The 22,403-nt window shown below is 50.1% G+C and overlaps 1 protein-coding gene across 3 annotated transcripts; it reads left to right on the forward strand.

Moving 5' to 3' along the window:
• The first annotated feature begins 416 nt into the window (after nt 1-416).
• On the forward strand, nt 417-22,095 carry ELAC2 (elaC ribonuclease Z 2). 3 transcript variants are annotated; one of them, XM_046675628.1, is made up of 24 exons: nt 417-689; nt 1,251-1,301; nt 1,426-1,496; nt 2,255-2,319; nt 3,623-3,680; nt 4,511-4,579; nt 5,918-6,031; nt 7,015-7,073; nt 9,443-9,501; nt 9,594-9,666; nt 10,301-10,413; nt 11,986-12,081; nt 13,053-13,191; nt 13,269-13,354; nt 15,043-15,161; nt 16,189-16,285; nt 17,914-18,115; nt 18,591-18,629; nt 18,763-18,872; nt 19,509-19,608; nt 19,675-19,795; nt 19,970-20,048; nt 20,634-20,778; nt 21,407-22,095. In XM_046675628.1, exons 1-24 carry the CDS (start codon nt 460-462, stop codon nt 21,641-21,643), a joined length of 2,532 nt encoding a protein of 843 aa, XP_046531584.1. In that variant the 5' UTR covers nt 417-459; the 3' UTR covers nt 21,644-22,095. The 3 variants fall into 3 exon arrangements, with proteins under 3 accessions (XP_046531584.1, XP_046531585.1, XP_046531586.1); XM_046675629.1 differs by having other exon boundaries at nt 17,977-18,115; XM_046675630.1 differs by lacking the exons at nt 417-689; nt 1,251-1,301; nt 1,426-1,496; nt 3,623-3,680 and adding an exon at nt 3,727-3,803 and having other exon boundaries at nt 2,291-2,319.
• Nucleotides 22,096-22,403: the final 308 nt, after the last annotated feature.

Consider the following 22,403-nt stretch of genomic DNA (forward strand, 5'->3'; position numbering starts at 1 on the left):
AACCGCTACAGGCAGGAGCAAATCAAAGCCCCACGGGGTTGACACATCAGAAGGGACAGGGCAGTACTGGCGGAAATCGAAACCTCACCCTCAGCAGCACTGAAAACTCCAAAACCTCGCTCTTCCGCCAGCAGCACCTTTTATAGCCCTCGATCCCGGAAGTCCCGCCCCAGAAGAAAGACGGTTTCCGGATAGAATTGCCTTCAAGGGAAACCGGAAAGAGTCATGGGACCGGGCCGTTCCGGGCGCTCTAGCATTCCTCCACTCTATGGCTTCCGCCAATTGACAAGTCCGGAGCGGCGAGGCTCCTCTCTATTGGAAGCGCAGCTTCGCGTAGGCGGGCAGCTCGGCCTGCGGCTCGCTGATTGGCTGGGCTTGCCATGCGGGGCGAAGGGGCGGTGCGTGGGGCATGCGGACGCGGGTGACCGGCTGCTTTCCCAGTCTGGTGGAGGCTGGCGCATGTGGGCTCTTCGCTCGCTGCTGCTGCGGGCCGCGGCTGGGCGCGCCATGTCGCAGGGACCCGCCCGCCGCCAGCGGCCGCCCAAGGACCCGCTGCGGCACCTGCGCACGCGGGAGAAGCGCGGCCCGTCGTGGGAACCGGGGGGCCCGAACACCGTGTACCTGCAGGTGGTGGCGGCCGGCGGCCGGGATGCGGGCGCCGCGCTCTATGTCTTCTCTGAGTACAACCGGTCAGTGCGCCGCGCCCAGTCCCCTTACCGAGCCTCCTCGCTCCCCGTCCTCGTGCTGCGCCCCCGGGAGCATCCCAGCACCTCTCTGGGCTTCCCTTACCCTTTCTTCACACATGTGGGAGTTCACTCCTGCAGCCCATCTTGGTCTTTTGGTGGGAGGGAGATCCTAGATTCCTTATGTCCTATGTCCGTATAGTTTCCGGGAGTCCCTGAAGCATCTCTCGGGGTATAAGTGTCCTCTTCCCGGCCCTTCGCCCCCGAGTTGGCTCTTGGCACTGAGCCGCACCCGCTCCCGTGCGCCCGAAGGCCGGGCCTCACAGTTGGTGTGTGGGGTAGACAGGTCTGGTGAGGATGTGATGAGGAAAGAATCCGTCTCACCCCAGACCAACCTACACAGGCCCCAGTCCCCAACCCAGCATCCCGATCACAGAAATGTGGCCCTGTAGTCCAACATGGGTCGTTAGGTTTTCCCCCCAAAGTGTACAGTCAAGCATCTAAACAGTGTGAAAGATTTCACAGATGAGAGTCTTCTGTCTAGCTTGTGTAATGTTTATCCCGTAGGTATCTCTTCAACTGTGGAGAAGGCGTCCAGCGACTCATGCAGGAGCACAAGTGAGTCAACCATTTTCTTGTGGGGTGGAGATGATTAAGGAGCTTGAAAGCTGAGATGAGAGGGAGGAGTGTTTTTTATAGCAGAAGAGAGGGCTCCTCCTGCTTAAATGTTTCTCTTTCTTAGGCTGAAGGTGGCTCGTTTGGACAACATATTCCTCACTCGGATGCACTGGTGTAATGTGGGGGGGTTGTGTGGTAAGTATATTCTTTCTGGGGTCAGAGGCTGGAAGGAAGTCTCTGGAATTTTAACCTGCATTGCCTTTTTTTGCCCATCTTCCGAGTCCAGGGAAGCTGGAAATCTTTTTATGCCAGCCCAGTCAGCTGCAGCACAGAGCATGAAAAGCTGTGACTCAGAAGAGCAGATTTTAACACGGATACTGCCTCCAAGTGTTTACCATCCGCTCCAATTGAGTCACTGAACTGGGGATATGTGACAGTAACCTGGAGAGTGCAGTGGTGGTGATGATAGTAAATATATTTACCATCAAGACCGTTTGCAGCTACACACAGATCCCTACTATGCAGATTACCCCATTATTCACGGCCACCAATAGGAAGGTCAAGATTGTGTTGCTGCCAAATTCTCTAAGCTTTGTGACGTGGCTAGGTGGGAGTAGGGTGGCGAACCGGTTCCGTTCTCAGAGCTGAGACTAGGGTGAGGCAGGTGGAGCGCCTAGAGTGTGGAATTTAAGGCCATCTCTGTACTTGCATCCTGGCTGCCCCACTGCCTCAGCCTGGTATCAGCCCTGCCCTTCTAGAGGCGTTTTAGGGATATTTGGTGCCCCCTCTACTTCTCGCTAGCAACACTTCTGCCCTGTATGTGTTCCCGGATAACTGCTTAAAGGCTGGAATGAGGACGAGTAGCTTGAGAGCTAGTTAAGTAAGGAGCGCTCCTCCTGGCTGCCGCTGCAGGTCAAGGTGACAAGAGATCTGATTTTATTCACCCTTTTTAGGAATGATTCTTACTTTAAAGGAAACCGGGCTTCCAAAGTGTGTACTTTCTGGACCTCCACAACTGGTGAGTCTCTCCTGCCTCGGCTTTCCACGCTAACCCCTCCTTTTTTAAGGTTAGTAACAAGAATTCCCATTTTTACAAATCAGTCTTCTGCCCTCCAGAGATAACACTTCACCTTTCAAGTTAAAGAGAACTGAGTCTAAAACCGTATTAACCGTGACACCTTGAAAAAGTTACTTTATCTCCTGGAGCCTCAGTTTCTTCTTCTGTAAAATGGCTATAATGTTTCATAGCCACAACTGTTAAGGATTAAATGAAGTAATACATATAAAACCCTAAATCGCTGTATGAGATGTTTCGTACCAAGTGGGCACACAATAAATGTTAGCTTTTATTCTTACTTATTTACTAAATTTCAGACCTCTTCATACCTTCCAAACCAGCTTATTACACTGGTGAGAGGTTGTGTGCACATTGTCAAAACTATTGAACGTAACACTTCATTTCCCAGTTCTTAAGATGAAAGGCAGCCCAACGCCAAGTCCTGTTAATTCTGTCTCCAGGATAATGCCATGGCTCCGTCCGTTTGTCTCCATCTCATTAAGGCCTTCATCTCTGTCCCCTACACCCGTCTACGGTGATAGTTTCCCGTATCTGTCCTTGCTTCCCTGTAAGCAGTCCACACGCAGCAGCAAGAAGGGCCTCTTTAAGGCATAGCTGCAGGCGCGTCACTTCCATCCTAAAACCTTTCAAGGGGGTTCTCCGTTGCAGTTCAGTCCAGACGCTTAATCTGGCCTCCAGGTCCTGTGGGCCGTGGCCCTTGTCCACGCTTGCATCTGGATCCCAGTCACCAAGCCGGAGCTACGCGGGTCCACTCTCAGCTCTTCACTGAAGCCCCTTCTCGTCTCAGTGCTTCGTCCATACACTGGTCCCCTCCACCTCCTCTCATCCCTGCCTAGATCCTTCTGAACCATCAGGGCTCAGCTAAAGGGTCATTTACTCAGCAGTGTCCCGACTCTCCAGACAAGCCGTATCCCAGCTCCCTGCATTTTTCGTTTTCCTCACAGAGCGCTTAGCACCACTACTGCTAAGCTGTCCTTTGTGTTACCATTTGTTGCATTTTTGTCTCCTCCACTTCATTCTCAGTTTCAGGAGGGCAGGGACCCCATCTCCTTCTCACTGCCACATCCTTGGCATCTAACATAGAGTGGACACTCAGTAAATATTTGTATAAGGGAAGTTCAGAATACTTTCTGAACTTAGTTGTATGTTGATACCTATTGATACCTCTTGTGTACTTGAATACATTGCTGTGTTCCGCATTTGTGCAACCATAACTGCTCACTTCTTTATTTTTCTTTTTTAGGAACAATACCTAGAAGCTATCAAAATATTTTCTGGTCCCTTGAAAGGAATAGACCTGGGTATGGCCTTGATTATGACTCACTATCTGCCATTTCTTTCCCATAGGCCCCAGACTCTCAAATTAGAATCCATGAAAACTGACCTAAATTAAACCTTAAAATCAAGTGCTTCATCAGCATGAGGTGAATTTTTAAAATATTGCCTGTTGCGTTTTCTCTGCCCCCACTTCATGGCCCCAAATATAGACCCGACAGGCAGGAGTGATTTAAAACTGCAATGTGCCTGCCTGTATGCAGGAAGTGGTCTCCATCTAGGCACTGAGTCTCCTCCCCTGGGCCTCGAGGTGGTTCTCATGGTTGAATTGGCCTGAATTCCTTGTAGTAGGAAGAGGGTGTGAGCAGCTCAGGCTGGGCTGGGAGACACATGATGGCCTCTCGAGGGAAAAAGGCCTAACAGAGGATGGTGGCAGTGCTTGACCTGGAGGCGGTGTGCATCTCTGACTTGTTAAAGCTCCTCTTTCACAGAAACACTAATATTTTATTTTAAAATGTATACTGGCTCTTAGAGTTGAGGTGATAGATTCTCTGGCCTCACAATGCTGTGTGTTAACTTGTGTCTTTTAAATTTGAGTGTTGGTTTCTTTTTTTTAATGAGTAGTCACATTGATCATAATATGTCTTCTCATTCAGCTGTAGTAAATATTAATGAGTGATGAAAGTATATTTTTGCTTCTTTCCTAAAAACTTTAATTTACTCAGAAATTCGGGTTTTAGTGCAGATTCCTACCAAAATTCCAAAGCAGTTTAGTTGCTTGTGGTTGGTGATCTGGGAGGTTAATTTTCACGCATGTTTGCTAACGCAGCCACTTTCCTGTCATCTTTTCATGTAGCTGTGCGGCCCCACTCTGCCCCAGAATACAAGGATGAGACCATGACGGTTTTCCAGGTCCCCATATACAGTGAGTATGGAAGCCACGTTTCCCAGGAGGAAGAGGAAGATGTAGGTCCTAGGTGAGGAAGGGGTGGGTGAAGACAGACACTGCTTGAATATGGGCTCCGGGTACCCGGATTTGTGTTCTGAGCACGATTTGGAAATTTAGCTGTGGGAATAAGAGCTGGACCCAGCCCTTCATGGACAGACATGTTTAACTCAGATAATGCCCAGGACTGTGCTTTGGAATACTGCGTCATCAAGCACTGCTCTCAGATTTCTGCGCTCACTGCTTGGGGTTTATTTGCCACAGATGTGAGGACCCTCCTTTGATGAGAGGATTTTGGAGAGATGTGCACAGATAGACATTCTTTTAATACAGCAGGCTCATAGAAGTGTCGTCAGGTCCTAGGGCCAGATGATGTGGTTTTGACTTAGAGACGGACTGTCTGCACATCAGTCCTGCCATGTCAGTGTTGTCCTCGAGTCTGACTCAGCACACTCTGTGTCAGGTTTGACCTCCTGTGAGAAGATTGTGGAGCTGTTAGGACATTTGCTTGGCAGTGCTAACTAGCCTGACACTTGCTGAGTGCTGAAAGGGTAGAGATGAGAGCCCCCAGCCAAGGCCAGAGAAGTCCAGGACCTGACCCGCGGGTGGAAGAAGGGAGGGAGGCGAGCACTGTGGCTCGAGCAGAGGCACAATGCCAGAGGCCAGGGAGAAGGCTGGTCTGATTAGAACACTCCTTGCCTGGCTCCCTCCTGGTCAGATGGCTTCTCTGACCCCCACCGCCAGCACCAGCCTGGTTTGTGTTCCTCCCTCCCCAGCACATGGCAGTTTACTTGTGTATGTGTTGTGTGATGAGTGCTGAACCTGCACAGCGTGCTGGCTGTGTGTTCCCGGTGCCCGGTCAGCACTGGAGGAACAGGCTCACACGAGGAGCAGCCAGCCTTACAGGAGACCGGCAGCTGTGCGTCAGCGTCTTAGAGCAGTGATTTTTTTTTCTTGACCTTGAAACTTAACTGACTACAAAATTATGCTCCTTCCATGGAAATGGGTAACCTTCGGGCCAAAATCTCTTTACTGAGACTGATGATAATGAATAAACCCGCCTACTCCCTGCATGCTATCTAGTCAACAAACACTGTTGAGCTTCGACTGTAGTCAGAGCTGTGAGCTGAGCAGACATGTAAAGATGAGTGAGCCCTAAATGCAGCCCGGGGACCAGCTGGGGAGGGCTCATTTATCCTGTAGTAGAAGATGTGTTGATGTGGCGGGCATTCGGCATTCCCACTCCTGAACATCTGGGTGCTGGCTGTGAGCTCGCCTTGCGTGATGTGTAATTTGCTTGTTTCCCCTACTGACCAGGTGAGCAGAGGTGTGGAGAGCACCACCCATCACAGAGTCCAGGACGACTCAGTCCAGAGCGGTCTTCAGACTCCAGGTCAACTGAAAACGAGCCTCCCCTTCCAGATGGCAATGGTATTTGAACAAAACAGTACACTGTCAAGAGGATTCCTTTTTTGTAATCCATTGCCCGTTGATGCTGTAAATTTGAATCATTATCATAAGAAAGTTGTGTGTAAAACAGATACTTTTTCCTTGGCATGTTAGGACTTGGCCTGTGGGGAGAGGGAGCAGGGTTGTCATAATGGGGCAGTACAGAGCTGTAGGGGCCAACCTGCAGTCCTGGGTCGGCCCCACGCTTTGTGTTCAGCTTACCCAGAGGAGAGCAGGGCCTGGCAAATTGATTCATACAGAGGACTTTGTGTTTTTCGTTACTGCAGCATTAATGCAAGTTAATTTTTCATGAATGCAGGAGCTATAACTGCTAAGCTGACAAAACAGTCATGTCAGTGATGGATCTGCACCTTTTCTTCCATAACAACAACCTACTGGGAAACGGAATTAAAATTCTGAGATTAGATGTATCAGAGGAATTGGGCTGTGTAAGGAGAATGTTGTCCAGTGTTGGACAAGGTTCAAGAAGTTCCTCTTTCTGCACCGAGGTGGTGTCTGTCTGATGACGAGAAGAGGCCCACCCTGTAAGCCGTCCTTTTTTGGATGGCATGGGTGAATGCTGACACATTTGTTCTGCGGGCCTTTTAGCTTCTGTGTTATTTCACCTATTCTTATACTTGTTCATAAAGCACATTGCAACTTAGTTTTTCTCTCTTCTCCACTTCTAGGTAAACTTTCATCTTTTAAACATTTCACTTGCCATTCTAAAGTTTTTCTGGTTGCTGTTTTGCACTTTTCGTTTACTCAAATCTCAACAGGAGTAGGAATAAGCAAAGGTCTGCTGGAGAAAGGATACCAGAGTTTTCTTCGACCTTTTATTGGAACAGTTAAATGGTCTTAACTTTGTGTGCAGTCACATTAGGTGGCTTGCAGATGATCCTCGATCTGAAAGGCCTGTCAACCTTCACATTTACCTTGCTGTAATCAGATTCGTTTTTCCTCAGGCATCAGCCGGACGCTGGATGGCAGGGACCCCTCCTTGGTGGTGGCTTTCGTCTGTAAGGTAAGTGCCCTTCTTTGGGCTTCAAGTGAGCGTGTGCCTGGTGACCTCTTCACTTTTCCAGTCATTTGAAGGTAGCAGCTCCTCAGTCACCTGTGCCAAGAAGCACAGACACCCTGTTTCTCAGTACACCCCCTGTACTCTTATGTACTTCCAAATTCTCTTCCAGCGAGAGTTGGTCCACCTGTATATTCGTTTATATCTGGCTGTGATCGGTCCTCTTACACTTTAGAAATAAAGCCAGCTTTGTTTGTTTTTCTTCAAATGAATCAAGCCTTTATTCAGACTCCTTCAGCTCTATCATAGTCTATATCATCTCACTGTAGTTGTTAAACTGCTAACATTGGACTAATTTTAACATTGGTTGGCATTCACAAAGGCCTAAATCTGCAAATCTGAAGTTGGTAAGATTTTATGAAAATTTTATTACAATAAGCTATTTTTATGATCTGAGTAATGGCTTAATTTTAATAGGACTTTAAGATTTTATTATAATGTGCAATACACTTTTGTCTAATTGTTGGTAAGGCTGTACATTGTTTTTTTTGTGGGTTTGGATTTTTTTTAAAGAAATAATGTTGGTTTTAAAATATATTTGTAATTTTCATCCAAATTCTAACACTAACGAGTGAAAACAATTATGAAAGGCAGTAGTAATATTAATTATTAATTGTAAGATCACTGTCAGTATCACTTTCCTCAATTTGTTTAAATAATAGTAATTTTTATAAAAGTTAAGTACTATTGTCGATAGGCTTATTACTTCTGTATTTCTGTGTTTTTAGGCGGCAAAATTTCTTAAAGTAGTTTATATGGTATCAATCTTTCACTTGTATTAGATCCTTCCTGCCTTCCTAGGTAGATTACATGGAGCTTGGTGAAATGTGTTCTGCCTGACAGGGGCGCGACCCTTATAAACTCTGCCAGTTGTGCTGTTCCCAGGCCACTGTTGCCGGGAGCTGGGGCTGCTGCCTGGCTTTTCTGTCTCCTTTGCTGTCTGCAGCTGCTTCTGAGAACGCCTCTCATTGGGTCAGCCTGGAGCCCCTTTTCCCTCTTCTCATTGCCGCTTCTCGGCTAAGGGTTTGGAAGGCAGTAAAGCCAAGTTAGTTCAAGTTCTGGGAGGTGGGAGAAAATAGGCTGGCGTGTGAGGACCTGAGCACCTCTAATCTGAGGGGAGAGCATGGGCTTCCCACAGCTGCGTGCTTGCTCCAGGTCTTGTAGGCTGGCACTCTGGTCTCACCTGTCTTCCAAATACTGTGCATTCGCCAGCTGGGAACAAGTTTCCCCATGGGTTGAATTCAGCTTGTCGTGGAGGGATGGGTTTTGCTGCCTTAGGTCTGCAAGTTCCTGTTGAACATGAGAAGCATTTAGTTTCCATCCTCACATTCATTCGGGTCTGTGGAGGGAGTGTTGGGTCCCAACAGTGCTTGTTACTGTCATTGTCTAAAGATGTCATCTAAGCTCTGTCATCTTTATGTTATGTGCATACACCTGAGCTGTGATCCTTCCTCCAGGATAGTGTTTTCCCCAGACAGAAAATTCTAGAATCCTAATAAGACTTTAGGATCTTAGTTGGAGACTTTGCCTTAAGAATAATTTCCTTATAAAGATCTAAGGAAGAAAATGAAAATCAAATATAATTCAACACTCAATGACTTATTAACATCTCATGCCATTCCTGACTTTTTTCTGTTATTATATATGAAATATGTAGATCCCAAAAATGCTTGTCTGGAAGTTTTTAAGTACAGAATGAATGATTATGAGGTTTTGTGATAGGATTGTTGTTTGCCCTTCTAACATAACAAGAGCATATTGGGAAGTTTTTATTAGAACTTTTCTCCAGTATAAAAGTGGCAGCACTATATTGCCAAATATGTGAAAAGTAGAGGAGAAAAGTCATCCGTACTTTTAGTCCCATCACTGTCGTTGGAATATTGTGTTATACGGTGACCTACATGATCACTCCTGTTGGACAAGGTTCTAGCGATGTTCCCTTAGCTATTGACGGGTGAGAGCAGGATGATAGAACAGAAGAGTGTTTCTCCACAAGGATCCTTGAAGGATGCTTTTTATTTGATGTGGAAATGGGTTACATTTTATTAAATTTATAACAAGTTGATGTTGGGAAGTGAAGCACTATGTTTTAAATCATTCAGCTTTTAGTACTGAAGCGTTTCAAAATAAATGCCTTCTTCAGAATGTAGTATACTTTATCTGAAAGCACTAACCTAACCTGTATTTGTATAAATTGTATGAAAGTAAAATTAATTTAAAAAGTAAAACCAGAAAGATGTACTTTTATGAAAATTGATTAAAACTCAGTTTCTTTGTTAGTCGCTGAAATTACATTTACATTCTCTGTGTTGCAGCTTCACTTGAAGAAAGGAAACTTCTTGGTGCTCAAAGCAAAGGAGCTGGGCCTCCCCGTGTGAGTGTCGGGGACGCGGCTACTGGGGCCCCATGGGTGTGTCTTTGTTCCTAAAGCTGCTGTCTCACAGCGGGCTTGCCTCTTCATTTCAGCGGGACCGCTGCCATTGCTCCCATCATAGCTGCTGTCAAGGACGGGAAAAGTGTCACATATGAGGGCAGAGAGGTGAGACGCCCCATTTGCATGATGTTTCATGAAACAGCTGGAACACTGGGCAGAGTTGCTGTCTGGTTCAGGTCCTACACATAGCACTTTTGAGGGAAGTGGAACAGCTTAGATTTCCATCGCTCAGCTAAACGATAAAATGGGGTGTCTTATCTAGACGTCTTGCATATCAACACTGGCTGCCTTTGGGTATTTCCATAGATTGTCTGTTTTGGATCTGGGGTCCTCCTCCTAATGGGATGGGCGCTTTCCCTCGTACTTGAGCTTGAGGCAGTGTCCAACAACAGCTCGCATAAGGATGGACTTTGGGTGCATGGCCCAAAGGATGCCACCATGTTCTTCACCAACATGTTTTGTCTGGCATCTGAGGATGCTAGGACCATGGGTCACAGACCTGAGAGAAGCTAGAACGTCGTGCCTGGCTTCCTGGCCACTCTAGGTGTAAATGTCCTCTGCAAGCTGGCTGCCTAAGAGTAAGCAGAGAGTAGGAAAGGTACAGGTGGTGGTCCTTACCTTGGTTTCTGCTTGCTCAGGAGGGATTATGTAATGTTAGCAGTTGACTGTAAGGCCATTCGATGTTTGCTGAGCTGTGACTCTGCTCTGGGAGAGCATCATGACCCCAATGATTTTGCAGATTCTGCCTGAAGAGATCTGTACTCCTCCAGATCCTGGCCTTGCTTTTTTTGTGGTAGAATGTCCAGACGAAGGATTCATTCAGCCCATCTGTGAGAATGCCACCTTCAAGAGGTAATGAGGGGTCTCCAGGGTGGGCGAAGTGAGAGCCGACCCTCTGCTCGTGGAGCCCGGCTGGTGTCGACAGGGTGTCTGGCTTGACCCGTGGTTGCTTCTGGCCTGGAGCTGTGTCTCTGGGAGAGCTCACTGTCTGCATTTGAAATGCCGAAACCCGACTCCTACCTTGGGCTCCATCCTCCTGGCAGGATATACAAAGCTACTGGTAGTTGGTGGGCTTTGTGGTCTACACAGCCTTGCAGGGAAATTAGGAAAGACTGACTGAAAACCAGAGACGGCTGTGGACTAGAAAATCAGTCCACTTAGAGTTCTAAGTCTAGGACAAATTCTAGAACTTTCTTGAGTTCTAGTTAATATCCCAAATCATTATTTGGATTACTTGTACCTAAATGAATTTTCTTCACTTAGCTGTATTGAATCTAATGCGGTAGGTCTTGGCCTAGGTCTGAAGTGTTTGAGACAGTCTTGGTCAAGGGTCTGTGTTAAGGGACAGAGTCTCAGCCTGGGAACATCTTTGTTCTGATGGCCTGAGTACCATTCTTCTCTGTCCTCCAAACAAGTTGACCTGTTTTGCAGTTCAGCTTTAATCCTGGGTAGACTCTTTGACCCACATGTCTGTTTTAATTTTTCTCCCATTCTTAATGGTATATTCTATCTGTATTTTTCCTGTCCTTAATTTTTATTTTTATTTTTTCACTAACTGTTTTATTCTACTTAGTACAACAGATCTTTTAGGGCATCCATATTTGTTGTTAAGTTAGTGTTAGAAGTTCTTCCGGGGTCCAGTTTATTGTCTTTGGGTGAATTTGGGTACCCTGGTGACACAGGCTTTGTGTTGTAATTAAGTTGTGGGCAGCAAAGCTACTTCAAGTCACTCTGACCAGCTGTCAGCTGGGAGCTATCGCATGGATGTGTTGCTGTCCAGTTTAAATACATGGCCTGTGGACTCCTGTGTGTGTGTGTGTGTGTGTGTGTGTTTGTGCATGTGTGTGGGAGGGTAGGTAAAAACAGCTACTATATGTATTTTTTAAGGGAACTGGAAGGAAACACATCGACATGTTAGTGACTCTTTCTCTAGATGGGGGAATAACAAATGATTTTAATTTTCCATCCCTGTGACTCGGGTCTTCTAGAAGGCAGGCGCCAAGGTGGAATTGGAGGTGCAGGAGATTTAATGGAGGAAATGCCTGTGAAAGATAAAGGCGTGAGGGAGCAGGAGGCGGCAGGGAGAGCTTTTGTTCTGCTGTGCAGGTCCGACCCCTGAGAAAGGAGGGGACAGGAAGAGCCTGGTTCTGCAGCACAGCCCTGACAAAGGCTCAGGCAGGCCAATGGCAAACCCCACTGCCTGCCAAATAGAGGAGTCCCGGGTCAGTGCTGGGGCTGCGCCATGCTCAGGCACCTCTGCGAGCAGCCAGGGACAGCTTGGCCTGGTTTTGCAGGCTGTGGGCTCTCGGCAGCCCCTGAGAGAGAGCCGAACGGCGCCCCTCCCTGGCTGCACACTCCCTGATTGTTCATGTTCTGCGTTTGTGTCACTTAACAAAGCGAAGCCCCACTCTTCCTTCCGCCCAGGTACCAAGGAAAGGCCGACGCCCCTGTGGCGCTGGTGGTTCACATGGCCCCAGAGTGTGTGCTTATGGACAGCAGATACCAGCAGTGGATGGAGAGGTATGGAGCCCAGCAGGACATGCGGGGCCACTCTGCTAGGTGTGACACATTTCTCTCTACCCTCCCCTTCACTCTTTCAAGTGCTCCCTACCCTTCTACACTTGCCTAAACCTTCTCTGGGATTCCTGTGGTCCCTGAATTCTGGAAGCATCCAGTGTAGCTCTAGTGAAGAAATACCACCGCTAGGTGGCGCAGTGTCCCACAGTTTACACCCTCCACACCCAGTGCGTGAACAAACACTGCCTTTTTGTTGATGATCCCACCGTGTCTCCTACAGAAGAGACCTGTGAGTATACACTAAGAGCTTCGGTTTATTGAGCCCCCACAACGCAACAGGCAGCATGTTAAACACCCTGCATTTCATTCAGTTCTTTAGTCTTCCCAACAACCACATGAGGCAGGTGTTCTACCAAAATGTAGTAACCGGAAGAAGAGGTCACTTTACTTTTTCCTCTAGGCTTCGTTGGCCAGCAGCAGCATCAGCTGGAAGGAATGATTTGAGTTGAACCCAAGCACATGTAATTTTGGGCAGCATTTCGGCCTCCCCTCCTGTTTCCTCCCAGGGTCTCCCTTCACCTCTTTCCTCATTAGTCCCTGCAGTGTCTTACTCAGTTCTTTTAGGCTTTTTGAGTCTTAACATATGTTTTCTGTTTTCCTCTTATTTCGCCTTTTCTTCTTCCACCCTGAACTCCACGTTCCTAGCTGTAGGCTCCAAAGACCTTAACTTTTCTCATTTCTTTTAGTACTTTTTCCAACACACCCCAAAGGCAGTTGAGTTTGGACAGAACACGGGACTTGAAGACAGAAGGAGTGTGATTATGTTTGGCCATTCAGTAGCAATCTTTGTGGACAAGTCACTTACTCTCCTTGAATATTTCCATCATCATCATGGCTCCAAATCTCCAGAGCTGCCCCTCAGATGGAAATGTTCCCTAAAGGACACCATGAATGTCCAGTCTGTTTCATCCTAGATTTGGGCCTGACACCCAGCACCTGATCCTGAATGAGAAGAGTGCGTCAGTTCACAACCTCCGCAGCCACAAGATTCAGACGCAGCTCAACCTCATCCACCCCGACATCTTCCCCCCGCTTGCCGGTGTCCCCTGTAAGGTAGGGTCACAGAACAGTCCCTGGGCCCGGCCCCACCCCTTTCTTTCTCTCCACAGAGTGGGTTTTGTCTCTTTCAGGAAGAAGGCGCCACCTTCAGTGTGCCCACTGTCCGGGGTGAATGCCTCCTCAAGTATCAGCTCCGTCCCCGGAGGGAGTGGCAGAGGTCTGTGGGGTTCCGAGCTGATGGAATGCTCGAGGTCAGGGGTTGGCAAGACTTTTTGGTAAAGGGCCCAGCAGTAAATATTTCAGGCCTTGCAGGCCATGTCTCTGTTATAACTACTCAACTCTGCTGTTGTAGCAAGAAAGAGCCATAGAAATACGAATATGAGTGGATATGGCTGTGTTCCAATGCAAATTCATTTACTACTACAACAGCCGACCCTGGTCTGGGTTGAGTGGAAAATTGAAGCCAGTGATTGTCCTTTTCTAAATTGTTTCTCTAATAGTAACAGTGATACGTGTTTGTTGTTTTACAAAATAGAAAATAAGAAGTGTGTGGTGAACAAAATCAATCACCCATAATTCTGTCATCCCGAGATAATGATTGTTAACATTCTGTGTGTTTTAAGTATATGGGCATGTATCAAAAAAACGTATATGTGGGTTGCTGGCCTGAAAGTGTTGTCAGTCCTTTCCTGTATCATTATATAGTCTTCAGTAGCAAAATTTTTATTGGTGTTCCAGATAGGGATGTTTATTCATTTGAAACATTTCCAATTTTGTTGTTCTACTGAAACAGTAAATGTCTGATACATAGATCTTTGAGTGGAACTCTGTTCCCCCAGGGTAATTCTTACATGTGGGATTACTAGGTCAGTGTGACACTTCTTAAGGGACTTGATAAACGTAGTTGCCATCCAGAAAGGCAACTCCAACCAGTAATGTGAGACGTGCTTACTGCCCCACATCTTTAATCGTTAAGGTCTGGATCTTGTCTAGTTTGAAGCTTCCTGTCTGCTCCTTAGTGTCTGTGCTGGAATCGGCCGTGTTCCAGGTTTCACTGGATGCTTTGTGCTGTTCTGAGCAGTTGAGGCTCTTTCACAGACTACGTGGTCGCATGACTGGGCATGACAATGCCTAGGGCTTGGAGAACCTGTTGTCCCTTTGTCAACATCTGCACAGGCAGTTCACAAAGCCGTGATTAACAAACCTAGCCCTTTCCAGATTCACCTTATACCTGTGAAAAATACAATTCCCAGACCTGCTGAGTTAGAATCTTGAGAGTTAGGCCTGGGACTCACTTCCTAAGCTCCCAGGTGACTACAGTGCTCAGTCAGTTGGAGAGCCACTGATCCAAGGCTTGCTGCTCACAGAGGTCAGGACCAGCAACATCACATCACGTGGGATCTTGCTGGAAATGCTGTCTCAGCTCCAGCCCAGAGCCTCCGAATCAGGCCCTGCATCTCGACAAGGCTCCCAGGCGATGGGTCGTGTGCACGTTAGTTTGAGAGCCACTGCTCTCGGGCTGTGCTTGTCAGCTGAGACGATTTTACCCTCCTCCCCACCCTTGCTCCCCGGCCCCCAGGGGGATGCTAGATGCTAGAGTAGAGGTCAGGGATGGTGCACAGGACCCCGCCCCGCGGCCCAACGGCCAATGTCAGTTTTGCCAGGCTTTGAGCTGAGAGATGTTCTGAGGAGCTAAAGCTATTTAGAACTCGCTCTGAGACCCCATGTTGCCGAGAAAGGGTCCACAAGGCAGGAGAACAGAACTGCCCAACGTCTTAGTCATTAGTCTTCAGTCTCGATTTGAAGAGCTTTCTGCAGAATGTCTCCGTGAATTGATTCTGGATTTCCAAATTGGTGTTTTCTTGTGGCCGCACACTCCGTTGCTGAGATGCTTTTCTCCTACAGGGACGCCATTGTTACTTGCAATCCTGATGAATTCATAGCCGAGGCTCTGGAGCTCCCCAATTTCCAGGAGAGCGTGCAGGAATACAGGAAGACTGTGCAGGAGGGCCCAGCCCCGGCAGGTGAGGAAGACCAAGGACCAGCCTCTCTCCCAGCCTCTGCCTCCTGCACGTGTGATCATAGCACTAAGTGGAGTGTCAGCCTGCCACAGCCTGTCTGGACTGCTGTGATCAGTCCTTCTCTATCCTCTATTTAAAACCACTAGTGCCTGCCCTGCCCCCAGACCGATGGGGCTGTGCAGTGATGATGCCCAGGCCTTCTTTACACGGCACACGCCGAGTGCAGCTGTTCTGGAAACTCGGCCAACTTGGGATCTAGTCCTGGCCTTGCTAATAAGGATCCACAGAAGATTTGCCCCCGTCCCTCACCTTGTTGGGTTTTCATTGCCCCATCAGGAAAAGTAGTTAGGGGGACTTTGTGACCTCTCCTCCAGTAGTTGGTTTTTCCAGTATTGTTTTCAACTAATGAGAAATAGAGAATGCTGGAATAGAGGGTGGCGTTGGGAGCTTAGCGTAGTCAGCCTCAGGCAAGTGTGAATCTCACCTCCTCTTGAACTTGCCTTGCCGTGCGTGTCGGGGGAAGACTGACTTCCCTGGCCTTAGTGACCTTCGGGTTTGTGATTGGATTTCTGGTATGTATGTGAAAGATGGATTGAGTCAGGTGTAAACGTGCACATGGGGCCTCCAGGCTGGGTGAGGCTGTGGAAGGGGCACAGCTCCGGAATCATCAGCTCTCCCTGGATTTGAGTCCTGGCTCTGCCTCTTCCTCCCTCTGGAGAGCTGACCCCCGAGCCTGAGCACTGACCCACCCCTTGAGGTCAGTGACAGTTCATAGCACAAAGGAGTCCCCTTTGTTATTTAAAGACTTAGAGCAACTCTCTTGAAGAAAGGCTGTAGAATTTGCGCTCCCTCCCAACAGTCCTTTACCCACAAATAGCCTGGGCACCTCTCAGAGGAGGGGCCTTACTTAAGGACGGTGCCAGCTCAGACCACCAGTCCCGCCTGGGAAGCTGGACTTACTCATCTGCTGGCTGAATGCTGGCTCACTTTGGACCCAAGGAAATGGACTGTTACGTGTATTTTTCCATAGAGACAAGAAGCCAGCATCCAGAAATCATCTTCCTCGGAACAGGGTCTGCCATCCCGATGAAGATTCGAAACGTCAGCTCCACGCTTGTCAACATAAGGTATTACTGCTTTCTCAGGAAACGTCCCGCCATCCAGGAGCATGCTCATTTCTCAACACAAGTCCTGCTCCACCCACCGGGCTGATGGGAAAATGCAATCGTATAAAGCTCTGCAAGCTTGTCATCTTGGCTAGAATGCCCCATAAGAGGAGTAGTGGGTGTTAACGCATTTTATAGCCTCAGTAGCTAACTTAAGCTTCTGGGAATCACCGAACTTCGTCACTCATTATGTCTTTTGGTAAAAATAGCTAATTTTACTGTATGCCGTGCACCTTGCTGAGAAATTATCTGACTTAATTTTCACATTAATCCTATGAAGTAGTGACTAACTCCCCCTTTTATTGATCAGTAAACTGATGCTCAGAGAGGTTACTTGGCTCTGGTAGCCACAGCTGGTAAGTGGCAGGTCCAAAATGTGAGTTGGTGTCTTCATTGCTACCAACGAGTTACTGGTGACGGTGAGCCAGCTTCTGAGTGTGCATTTGTTTGGTGTTCAGCGCCCTGACTGAATGGTTTTAGATGATCTCTTGGGTTTGCCTGGTGTCATTTGTGGGCAGAGAGATTACTCAAGGGCATTGTGGACGTTCCTGGCACTTCTGCAGGTGTCTACATGAAGGAAATGAGACTATGAAGTACCAGGTTTGTTTATAAATTTTGCTTCGTCATCTTAGATGCTAGTGGTGGATGATAAACAACCAAATAATGTATTAAATGTACACAGCAATTGTGAGATGCCCCCTGGTATCAAAAATATATGAATCGGGAACATATTTTCATATGACCGGGGAAGTGCAGTAAAGGGGCTCGGCGAGGGCCAGCCTTTCCCTGGGGATGGAGGTGCCCCGTGAGGGGGCTTCTCCTGGAACCCTAAGGGGGCCCCTCAAGGCAGCTGCAGCTAATCGGAAGGTGCTGTCACTGGCTTGCCTTCCCTGCTCAGTTTATCCCCCAAAGGTAAAGTCTCTGTGCTCTGAGGGTCCTCTCTGGAAATGAGTGTAGCCCGCCTGGCTCACTGCTCACTGCTCTGCCCAGAGAAGGAATTCGAAGGCCTAAGGAGCGAAGATTCTCACCCCTCGGAGCAGAGGTTCTGAAACGGGCCAGTGGTGGAATCAAAGCTCCCTGAGCTCTGTGTGAGGCTGGCTGAATCTGAAGCCCAGACTGGAGCCGGAGTCCACATCAGCTATCTCCCAGGGAGCGGTGCAGCCTGTCCTGCACTGGCGGGTTCTGAGGACACGGGCTAGAAAACCAGAACTGCCTGAACGGGGGGAAAACATCCACCGGCAACCAGACCTCCCACCCAGATGGCAGCAGCATGCCCGCCTCAGGCCGTGTCAACAGTGGGTGTGACGGAATTCAGCCTAAATCGGCAGGGTGTCATTGTCAGGAGCCAGTATTTTTCTCTCCCATTCCACATAGACTTTTTTTTGGATGCCCAGCATTTGTGTAGCCCTGTGTACTTTCTTTATATTTTAAAGGGTTTTGGGTTCCATTTTATAGAAAAATTCTTTTGTCTCTGAGGATGGACGTCTAAGATTGCCGTCATGTTTACATGAGCTCCTCAGAGGATAGCATGAGAGGCTATGGAAGGACATAGAAAGTGCCGCCACTGCCACCTGCTCTTCTCTCTGAAGGACAAACCGTCTCAGCCGCCAGAGGCCTTTCCTGTCAGTGCTGAGTCTCGCCCCTCTCTGCAGCTCTGACAAGTCCCTGCTGCTGGACTGTGGCGAAGGCACGTTTGGGCAGCTGTGCCGTCACTACGGCGATGACGTGGACAGGGTCCTGGGCACCCTCGCCGCCGTGTTCGTGTCCCACCTGCACGCGGATCACCACACGGTGAGTGTCCTGGAGCAGGCGCTGCCTCAGTGGCTCCCCACTTCCCTGCTGCTCTCCTCCCTCCTCGTCCCACACTTGTCCGGGGCTGTGGTTTCTCCTCTCTCGCTGGGTCCTGGCCTTGACTGCCGCGGTGCAGGCGCAGTCCTTCTGCTCACTAAAACGTCTCGTCTTTCTCTTTGCCTCGTGGTCATGCAGCATCGGGGTTTGCCTTCACCCAGCTTGTCCTGAGTCCTGCCTTCTCCACGGCCTGCTCAGAGGGAACTTCAGCCAGAGCTGGGAAACCTGGTCTCCTGGGGCTGCTGGGTCCCCAGGCCACTGCCCTCTCTTTTCTGCTCACATCGCCTGTGACGTTTCAGGGCAGTGTTGGAGGATGGGGGCTGATAGAGAGCTAGCCGGACGAGGACTCCAGACCCACACACGGGGAACAAAGCCGAGTTTGGCCATGGCTGATCCATGCCCCCTTCTTCCTCCGCAGGGCTTGTTAAACATCCTGCTGCAGAGAGAACGGGCTTTGGTGAGTGCGACCCTTGATGTTCCTGCTGTTCTGAGTGTTGGATTACACATCAACAGCCTTACCTCCTGCCCCTCTAGACCGTTTTCACTGAGACGTTCTGTCATTGACGCGGCACCCTGATTTCCTGTTTCAGGCATCTCTGGGCAAGCCCTTTCACCCTTTGCTGGTGGTCGCCCCCACCCAGCTGAGGGCCTGGCTCCAGAAGTACCACAACCAGTGCCAGCAGATTCTGCATCACGTCAGGTGAGCGTCTGGGCGCCCTGACCCCCGGGCTGTCGTCATCTGCCGCCTATGTCACAGGCTCGGGGCTGCTGTGAGCAGTTAATGAGACCTCCTGGCAGCTTGGCCCCAGACGGTGGAAGCAGGGAGAGATGCTTTGGCTCAAGGGTAGAAACGCGTGGATGGTCTCCACTTAAACGTTTGTTCTCTTTGACACGTTTCTTCTCAGGTCTCTTCAGTTCTGTTGGTTTCTAGATTTTTGCCAATACTTCCCCATGAAACAGTTCCAGGACACAGGGCCCGATAGTGGCTGGCACAGAGACCGTCCACACCGGGTGGACGAATGGTGGGAGCTGGCCCCTCCTGATGTCAGGGGAAGGAGCCCATGGGCCTGAGCCTGCAGGGCCTGCGCGGGGAGGGCCCTCGATGCCTGAGCCGTGGGCAGCGGGCACCTGTTAGGTTTCTGGCGGTGGCCTATGGCTTTTGGTTTGGCTCTTTGTAATTGACTGCTCTTTCCCTGCCTTAGTGACTGATTTAAATTGTGTTTCTTTATAATAAGGACTTGGGGGCTCTCAGACAGAGATTTGAACTTTGATTTAAGTTAAATGTTTTTGTTTTTGTTTTTTAACATTTGTTTTTTAAATGTTTATCTACTCACAGTATGATTCCTGCCAAATGCCTTCAGAAAGGAGCTGAGGTCTGCAGCCCCGAAGTTGAACGCTTGATTAGTACGCTGCTGGGAGCCTGTGATTTGGAGGAGGTAAGGGGGCGGGCCAGGCGTGGGAGGGCAAGGTGGGGGCACGGCTCCGAGCGCCTGCTTCTCCAGTTTCAGACCTGCCTGGTCCGGCACTGCAAGCATGCCTTCGGCTGTGCACTGGTCCACACGTCCGGCTGGAAGGTGGTCTATTCGGGGGACACCATGCCCTGTGAGGCTCTGGTGCAGATGGGTGAGTAGAGGCAGCCGGCACGGGGCCCACATGACAACCTCTGGTTGTCCTCCTAATATGTGGACATGCCGCAGGGCCAGGGGAGCAAGTGTTTGGGCCTGGAGACAGCTGTGTGGGCCCAGGGCCACCTTCCCAGGGGGACGGCTCTGCTCAGCGCCCGTACTTCCCCTCTAGGGAAGGACGCCACCCTCCTGATACACGAGGCCACGCTGGAGGATGGTCTGGAAGAGGAAGCCGTGGAAAAGACACACAGGTGGCAGAGACCTCTGAGCCCTTGTCACCCACTCCCACCCCGCCAGAAGTGACACTCTGAGCGGGCTCGCATTGTCCTCCAGTGGCAGCAGGCAGCCTGCTTCCCACAAAGGCCTGTGGGCACTTTGACCTGGGCCAGCTCTCTTCTGTGCCCTCTGCCTTTATCTCTGCAAGTTCTCTAGGCAAGGCTCTGCGGGGGGTTTTTGAAAGAAATGGAAATCACTGAAATAAACTCTAGCCACGTCAGGGGAAGCTGGGGGCAGGGGCGCTGGCTCCTGGGCTACTTTAAGGGGAAAGAGTGTTGCCCCAGGTGAGAAGCCCCTGCTTTTTCTCAGACGCCCTCACTGGTGGGAGGTTTGACAGCCAGCACAGAGCCTGGGCTTCATTTAGGGGAATGTGTGAAGAGTCTGGCCTCGAGAGAGAGTGTGTTGGCTAAAGAGAAGCCAATGATTGAGCAACCTTCCTGCCTTCCCTGGGTGCCTGGGTGGGGACTGGGGGCCAGACTGGGTGGGGTCTGGGCCAGCGCTCTCCTTCGAGGCCTGCACTTTGGGTGGGCTTCAGCCTTATTTCCCTCCTTTATTTGCAGCACGACCTCCCAAGCGATCAGCGTGGGGATGCGGATGAACGCAGAGTTCATCATGCTGAACCACTTCAGTCAGCGGTATGCCAAGATCCCCCTTTTCAGCCCTGACTTCAACGACAAAGTTGGAATTGCCTTTGACCACATGAAGGTCTGTGTAGGGCGTGGGCTGTGTAGGGTGGGGCTGGGGCAGAGAGACGCACTCCATCCATGTGCAGGATGGTCGGGCTCAGGCCACCCCGGGGGGGAGGGTATCTAGCCATCACCCATCATGACCAGCACTGGCTTTGATGGAGAGACAGACCTTCCATGGGCCTTCTTGACAGACCTCAGTGTCAGCTCTCTGGACGTCACCGAGAGCCTCTCTGAGGCCTGGTTCGTTCATGGGCACGTCATTTGAGCCTCCCCCCAGGCCTGGGAGACAGACACTCCTCTCGTGAGTGGTAGAACCAGACCTTGCCCCTCTGGCTTTCCAGAATGAAGGGGCGGGGCGGGGCCCAGGGTTTTTTTTGAGGAGCTTGATTCTCAGTCTGGCTGCCTTGCCTTTCCTGAGGCCCCTTAGCCAGGAGTGGGGAATCTACGCCCCTCTCTTTAGAGAGTGTCTCCTCTCTCCATGGCGTCTTCTTCCTTTTCTGTTTTCTCCCAGCCATGGTCAGTTGATGAGGGTTCGTAAAGAGGAGCTGGTGCCTGCTATGTGAGCACATGATTTCCTCACTGCAGCTCCTGCCTCCAACCCAGCCCCTCTGAGGTGTGTCCTTGTCCTCCGTTTTGCCTTCTAGGTCTGCTTCAGAGACTTCCCAACAGTGCCCAAGCTGACTGCCCCGCTGAAAGCCCTGTTTGCCGGCGACATCGAGGAGATGGAGGAGCGCAGGGAGAAGCGGGAGCTGCGGCTGGTGCGGGCGGCCCTCCTGTCCAGGGAGCCGGCGGGTGGCCCTGCAGACAGGAAGCCCCAGCAGAAACGGGCCCACGCGGAGGAGCCTCAGAACCCACAGAGCAAGAAGGTCAGGGCAAACTGAAGGACGGGCAGTGACCCTGACCTCGAAGGCTCACGTCCTCTGACCTGCGCACTGGCACTGTGTGCCCTCCTTGCCTGGTGGGAGCCCGAGGGCATGGCTCACAGCGAGGCCACGGAATAGGTGGTGAGAAGCTGAGCCTGGGCTTGGGCCCTGGTAAGGAGTGGCCTGCTCGACGCCTCCCACGACCTGTGCTGGCAAAGCCTCGAGACAGGAGGCTGCCGAAAGGAAGAACGCAGGGACAACTGGAATTTAGTGCCAGTCAAGTTTTAAAGTCACATGGAAAAAGAGGGTGCACCCACACCTGCTCCAGCCCAGTTATTCCCTCTGCGCGCTAGGCATAAGCCACGTCACGGGGAGCGCTGGATTGTGGACATGAAGTCTGAGCATCCAAGACTCAAGGAATAGTCTTTCCAAAGACACAGAACACAATAAAGATTCCACTTGGAACCCGAGTGCTTTGCTTCGTGCTGGTGCCCCCTCTGAGCAGGAGTCGCCCTGTGTGGTGTTGTGCCCAGGTGCCCAGCGTGCCCTGAAAGCTGGCTCTTATCTCCTGAGGACCTTTGGAGTCTGTTCCCAGGGAGTCACCACCCTCAGTAGCCTAGTTTTTTGACAGAGCCAAGTCGTGCCTGCTCACAGTGGCGTGGTTTCACGCACTAGAAGAGCCAGGCTGGGCCTGCACAGTGGCTCAGGGGAATGCAGGCCTGCTCATTGTTCTGGGTGAAAACGAAGACAGGAGATTTGCTCTTCCTTGCCCTGTGAT

This window comes from Equus quagga, chromosome 11 (assembly GCF_021613505.1).
Source record: "Equus quagga isolate Etosha38 chromosome 11, UCLA_HA_Equagga_1.0, whole genome shotgun sequence".
NCBI classification, from domain to species: domain Eukaryota; kingdom Metazoa; phylum Chordata; class Mammalia; order Perissodactyla; family Equidae; genus Equus; species Equus quagga.